Source organism: Sitodiplosis mosellana, unplaced genomic scaffold, assembly GCF_009176505.1.
Source record: "Sitodiplosis mosellana isolate CC-2019 unplaced genomic scaffold, AAFC_SMos_1.0 Smas_scaffold_6450, whole genome shotgun sequence".
In the NCBI taxonomy this organism is placed as follows: Eukaryota; Metazoa; Arthropoda; class Insecta; order Diptera; family Cecidomyiidae; genus Sitodiplosis; species Sitodiplosis mosellana.
In genome coordinates, this window is record NW_022601675.1 from 1,073 (window position 1) to 7,587 (window position 6,515).

Genomic DNA, 6,515 nt, shown 5'->3' on the forward strand with positions numbered 1-6,515 from the left:
CGTGCCTTTTGAATATTCTACGCATACATGCATAGAAAACGGTGAGAAACGATCGGAAGCAAATGAAAAGAGATGAAAAACAATCACTTTCGGATAAGTGTGAAAAAAAATCAGCAAACTAACGGATTAATAGTCCACTTTGCTCTCCGTGCAACGAGCTCAAACGCAACACTCATTCGAATGTGTTAAATAACTATGCCTGGAATGGACTTGTTGAGCGAAAGAGAGAACATGTTCTTCAAATGCGTCGCATCATACACAAACCAAAGTATACACCAAACATTGTCGATATTCGTCACAGTGGAACATGCATTCGCTGCGCATACCAATATCGTTGTTTACAGAACCGTTTTGTTTATGTCCCAGCACTCGCACCGCTTTACACAACGAACTAAACGAAAAGGAGAGTAAAAACAACAAAAGCCGCTTTTGGTGCCTCTCTCTCTCTCTCTCATTCTTTTTGCCACACCACCGCCGCATTCAGCATCAGAAGAAAGCGGTATCGTTTCAATGTCTTTGTGTGTGAGTGTGTGCAGAATCAATGATTACTTTATGTGACAAGAAAATCGCGCAAATTAAGACTTCATTTTTTTCACTGAGTTTCAGTGCACATTGTGTCATTGGAAATTGTCGAAACTGGAACGATTTTCTATTCAAAATGGGTGTAAATGGGCTAACAACATTTGTCAAACAGCAAAAACTGTATCACCACATCGACATCTTGGAGGAAATCCGAAAACATCGCAAGTGAGTCGAAGCAAGCCAATTGTTTCATTTCATTTTTTTAAATTTCTGTTCTTTTCCCGTGTGTGTTTCGATCGGAATAGAGCAAATGGAAATGCGTTGATCATATTCGATGTGATGGGATTTGTGCATAATTTCGGTGCCACTGTCGTTGAATTGAATCTGGGTGGACGGCAGCATATTTATTTGCATCAATTCGAACAATTTTTGCAAGCACTCCAAAAGGCTGGCGCTATGTTGGCATTTTTCTGCGATGGTCAATTGCAAGCGGACAAAAATGATGTGTGGTGTCGACGACGCGATGCTGATTTCCAGGCTGCATTGGCATTGATCAACGAGCATTCGCATCAAGATGGCACGAAGAAGCGATTTGGATGCAAAACAATCGTGAAAAGTCTCTTAAAAATGGTCGAAGACAAACGCTATGGAAAAGTGGTGATATCAACCGAGGTGGATTGTGACAAAGCAATTGCAAAGTATGCGATGTCAAAAGGAGCGCTGGCCGTGGTGGCAAGTGATTCGGATTTTCTCATTTTCGAAGGCGATTTTCAGTGGTGGGATTCAAAATCCATCCGAATGCACCAAATGACAGCGAAACGTTTCGAAAGAAATCAGCTGCGTCAAAAGTTATCGCTGACAAGTGAGCAGTTAAAATACTTTGCGACGATTGTTGGGAATGATCATACCGGGCACATGATAACGAAACGTTGTGATTTCATCAAAGTGGCCCATTTTTGCCAATCAATCGATTCGGAGCGATGTAATCCGCAGTCGATCTACCAAAAAATTGGTAAATATATGCTGTTTGGCTCGAGCAAACCAATTGACATCGAGTCAATCGCCAGAAGTATTCAGTCATATGATGCAAATTATGACATTGCACAGTGCCGCAACCCTATGAATGACTATTGCTCGGCGAATGTTTTGATGTTTGCCTTTTGGCATCAACAGGTGTTTCAGTACGAAGTGAATTTCGTGGACTTCAAGCCACGCCACGAAGACGGGAAAAATAATAATGTTCAATTGTTTTTGGATACATTGATCGAAGTGTTCCGCAAATTGGGCGGCATTCTGTTGAATGGCATATCGCATACCAATCCAATGCTAAAAATCGTCACCAAATATTCACTGTATGAAAAATACATGCTTCGAGAGTACACACCAATCTATCCAGAGGGTAAGAAGATTTTAGGTTATGTTATTCTTCAGTTGTTTACATTTTTTGTTTTCTTTGCGTGAATCTCAAGGTATGGCCGAGATTGAAGACATCATTTTTGGCAAAAACATCGATGATAAATGGAACTTATTACTTTGGAGCATTGGAATCGATGTGCAGCTACGTTTTGACCTGGATTCCATACCAAAGAGATACGTTCACACTGTGCTGGCACTCATATTTCTATTGAAGGTGGGTTCAATCAGATGGAGAGCATATTTTTATTCAGCGAATGCCGCCACTTTTTGGATTTTTAAACCATTTTCAATTGAATCGAATCATGAATTCCCTTTAAATTGAACAAACAAAGTTCCTTTGGCTCATTTTCTCTCAAGATTTTACATACAAAATAGTCACTTGGTAGAAAATAAGCCACAGGAATTTTGTTTGTTCGATTTAAAGGAAATTCGTGATTCGATTCAATTGAAATTCATGGCCGATTTTTCATTTTTCGATCATTTCCCAGGCTAATGAAATAACCTCACTGCAAGCGGATGCATTGCTCTTGTGTCAGTACAACATTTTTGAAGGTAAATTCGATTTGGAAAGCATCAACATTGATGAAACGGTTGTCAGCAAAGAAGTCATACGAGTTGGCCAGCTTTTCAGCAGAACCATCACTTTGATATGGGTAAAAGCCTTTTTCATAATTTTTTATGCCATCAATGATAAATTTCTGATTGGAGAGTGTTTGACATTGACGAAATTTAAGCTGAAATAATCAATTTTCATACATTTTTCAATCATAGGACTGCTTCATGGTGTGCGGCCTCAGTGAATACATTGTAAGTTCGTTCATTACTTTGTCAATTTTTCACATAGCTAATTGAGATGCTTTCCATTCTTTTTGTTCTTCTGCAGCAAATGGACTGGTTCGATGGGCCCTATTTCAGTTATCTGTTGGTGCGATGTCAACGTCTGAAAGCATTCCATAACGAAAGTTTGACAAAAATTCGCTCATATCGATTGTATGCACCACAATGAACATAGTCTTGATAGATTCATACTCGAGCCAAAAAGAGCCAAAGCTCGAGCCAAAAAGAAAGTTTTCTTTTTTAAAATAAATGAATAATAAGCGAAGAAGAAGAACACCACAGCCACACAATTTGCAATTGAGATCAACGTAAAATGACGTCTCTATCAATGGCAAATATATTTTAGGAATTTATTGTAAACAAAACAGTTTTGTACAAATATAGACACTCGGAACAAATGCAATCGCTCATTTTTGGTCTCATTTTTGCACCAATTACATTTTTCATTTTTCGTTGTTTTAATAGTTCGTTTTTAAGCAAATCAAAAATTTTGATTCAAAATGATGGGATCCTATTTGTCTGTTACTCTGCCTAAAAACCCGAAGAGTCTCATTGGAAATAGATTTACCTGCCACTCAAGTCACATCATCATTGGTATTTGGTGGTCCGAAGACTGAGGATCTGAACATTATGCACGTTAGCATGACAAACAAAGGTGGTTTGCAACCGAAAAGATCTTGATAAGTGCATAAAGCGGCAGGACCATGTATGAAAGGGTACGCTGGAGTGAAATGTAATCTTTGTTGCTAAGTTGTTCGGTTCAATAAAGACAGGAAATGATTTCCAACAGTAAAGGTTTATGTGGATTTTTCAATGAATTTGCATTAAAATTTTTGAAATTATTGAGGATTCAATGAAGCAAAGAAGGAAATAACTTCAAGTTGAATAATTCTTATGAATTGAGGTCAAAAGACCTAGTCAAAAAAAAATTATATTCCTCTTGTATGCATAAGAATCATTGCACAAAGCTATTTGCTATAAGTATTTTGCATCTGTCGGCAGCATTACTCGAACTTTGGGCATCTGCAAATTGATCGCGACTGGAAGTAAAGGTTCCGTTCATTGAATGTTGAAAATCTATGTGTGATTTGATTGAGTTTTCAGATGAGTATTTCCATGGGCATAATTTGTGTTTTTTGTGCATTGAAACCAAGATTTCTGTATTGTCAATACTTGTTTATGCGACAATAGCATTAGCGATCGAGAAAAATAACAATCAATTCATATTTTACTCATGCAACACAATTGGTGAATTAATTGTGAAGTTAGTCGCTTCAACGACTGTTGCTGTTGAACTCAGCCGGCGAATCAGTCAACATGAACGTATGACTTGGCATCATAACCGCATCACACAATTGTCAGCATATTTGAAACTGGTTCATCTGTGTAATACACTGTCTATAGACTGTGTGTCAAAATCAGTTCAAGCCTCAAGCATCATGTCACATGCACGCATACAAAATCATACGGCGGCAAGTGGTTGAACTACTACACTCACACTTGCCCCGTCAATTGCTTATGGTATTGCCGACCAAAGCATCGAAAATATTTGACAATACAATCTCAACTCGACTCGACTCAATTCGTGTCTATCGCGGATTTTTGCGCTGCAAATTTTTCGGTAAAAGATTATTTACATTTTGATCTTTGAAATGTGCATATTTCTCTGAAAATATTTCATATTAAAATCGTTCTAGTCTTTTATTCCGATGATTTTATCATATTAAAAATAATTAAATTTTACATTTGCAATCAGAAAAACGACGACCAAGATAACTTTACTTGTCATCACCATCGACACATTTTTGGCTACGCAGTACATATTTGGCAGTGTAATTCATTCAAGTTTTGCATTGCTAGCCATTCGGTAAGACATTGGTTGATTACATTTTCAGTGTAAATTTTGATGTTTGTCAAAGTGAAAATTTCCACGAAAACCATTCCATTTGATAAAATTGGTTTTTGCTAGTTTTTTTTTCTGTTTTTATAACGAAATCAATTTGATTTTCCATTTGCATAGAGAAATACATACGGAGATAACCTCACTTTGTCATCGACATCACCATATTTTTATTGGACACTTCGTATTTGGTTGAACCATTGAATAAACATCTTTTGGACAAACATCTCGAGGTAGGCTAGACATCTCGGACGATGACACGATCATTGATAAGTCTAAACATTCTATTGAGCTCAGTTCGTTTATTCTTCGTTTCAGGAAAAGCCGAACCGTCGGAATGAGTGAACATCAACAAAACTTCAACAACGATCCAGAGAACAATGTCGAAGCAGCCAACAACAGTTCAATGGGGCAGTTGGATATGAAAGAACGAAGCCAGAAGAACGTACCGGATTACAACATGAATCGCAACACAAACGCTGCAACTGAGGACAACAAAAAGAAAAATTATGATGCTTCTAAGGACGATGTCGATTGCTATCAAGGATGGATGGCTGATTTCAATATCGATGAAATGTTGTTGCATCAGGATGACCAGCCGAAGGTTGCAATGCCTCCGCCACTTTTCTCGGGCGACGTCACTTGTTTCCATGAAATCTTCAAATGGCTCTCGTTGGCAGACATTCACTCGGTTGGACAAACGTGTAAGCGGTTGCAAGCTATAGCTGGCGTTTTTTTCAGTTATCATTTGTCGGCAACTGTACTCCAATGTCAATATCGTGGGATTTCGTCATTTTTTCCTTGGAAGTTATTGAATGGCCTTCGTTCGTACATACGGAAAATTGAGATTAATCGAGATGATGACATGATATTCCATCACATTGCGTCGATCGAAAATGGGCAGCTCAAGCAAATCGAATTCAGGTATGTTGTAATAACGAGCGAACGCACCAATCACATCAAAGAGATCCTCAAAAACATCGAGACTGTTGAATTCAATTGGTGTGAATTCAGAGGTGATCTCTATAGCTGCTTCTTACAATTTTGTCCAAATCTGAAGTATTTTATCGGTCGTGATTGTGAGATATACGGCAACAGTATTGGAACTGACAACCAATGGCTCGCTAGAGAATACCCAAAACTCGAGCATATTGCCTGGCCATTTGAAATCGCCGCAATGTCAGTATCGAAAGTGAAGTCATTTTTTGAGCTAAACCCACAGATCAAGAGCCTTGGCGTTGATCTAATTTGCCTTTTGTACCACAAAGAAACTCTTCTGAAGAGCAAAATTCAACTGGATCTTATGATTATTAAGATTGATCAATTGCGCCGTGATGAAGAGAAGGATGAAGCCTTCGCTTTGCTCCATCAACTTTACGATCGTGGCTTCTACAAACGATTGCACGTCTCTGATTATGTTGATCCTTTGGATAACCGCGTTGCTGCATTTCCTGGACTTGAAATGCTGAAAATCAAGAGTTCTGGCATCCCATTCAAAAATTCAAGCTCATTGCCAAACATCAAAGAACTGGAAATCATTTCCAACGATTTCGGATCTTTCGATGAAGTACTCGGCTTCGCTAGAAAACTCCCGAGCCTTGAGCGGCTTAAAAACATTAACGTGAATACAGAAAGATTCAGTCTTCTTCTCCCGTTCCTTCAACATTGTCCGAAATTGAATAAAGTGAAAATTGGAGATAGCGACAACAATGTCCTCAATTTGTCTGCATGGAACAAAGAACGTGAAAAGCTGGCTGGTGCACGGAAAGTGACAATTTTCGTCAATGAAACGAATTTCTTGGCAACAAAGTGGTCGAACGAGTCGATCAACTTGGAATTC

At 38.4% G+C, this 6,515-nt stretch overlaps 1 protein-coding gene across 1 annotated transcript; it reads left to right on the forward strand.

Annotated features, from left to right (window-relative positions):
* Positions 1 to 297: 297 nt before the first annotated feature.
* LOC129579717 (uncharacterized) lies at positions 298 to 3,178 on the forward strand. The gene is made up of 6 exons (XM_055469885.1): positions 298 to 747; positions 828 to 1,921; positions 1,992 to 2,152; positions 2,427 to 2,591; positions 2,710 to 2,745; positions 2,822 to 3,178. The coding sequence occupies exons 1-6, from the start codon at positions 542 to 544 to the stop codon at positions 2,942 to 2,944; spliced, it is 1,785 nt and encodes a 594-aa protein (XP_055325860.1). The 5' UTR covers positions 298 to 541; the 3' UTR covers positions 2,945 to 3,178.
* Positions 3,179 to 6,515: the final 3,337 nt, after the last annotated feature.

Excerpts from the sequence above, each read along its gene's own strand:
- LOC129579717 (XM_055469885.1), top strand. The coding sequence starts at position 542 with ATGATTACTTTATGTGACAAGAAAATCGCGCAAATTAAGACTTCATTT. Across the intron at positions 748-827 it reads GAAATCCGAAAACATCGCAA|AGCAAATGGAAATGCGTTGA; the intron begins GTGAGTCGAAGC and ends CGATCGGAATAG. Across the intron at positions 2,592-2,709 it reads GAACCATCACTTTGATATGG|GACTGCTTCATGGTGTGCGG; the intron begins GTAAAAGCCTTT and ends TTTCAATCATAG.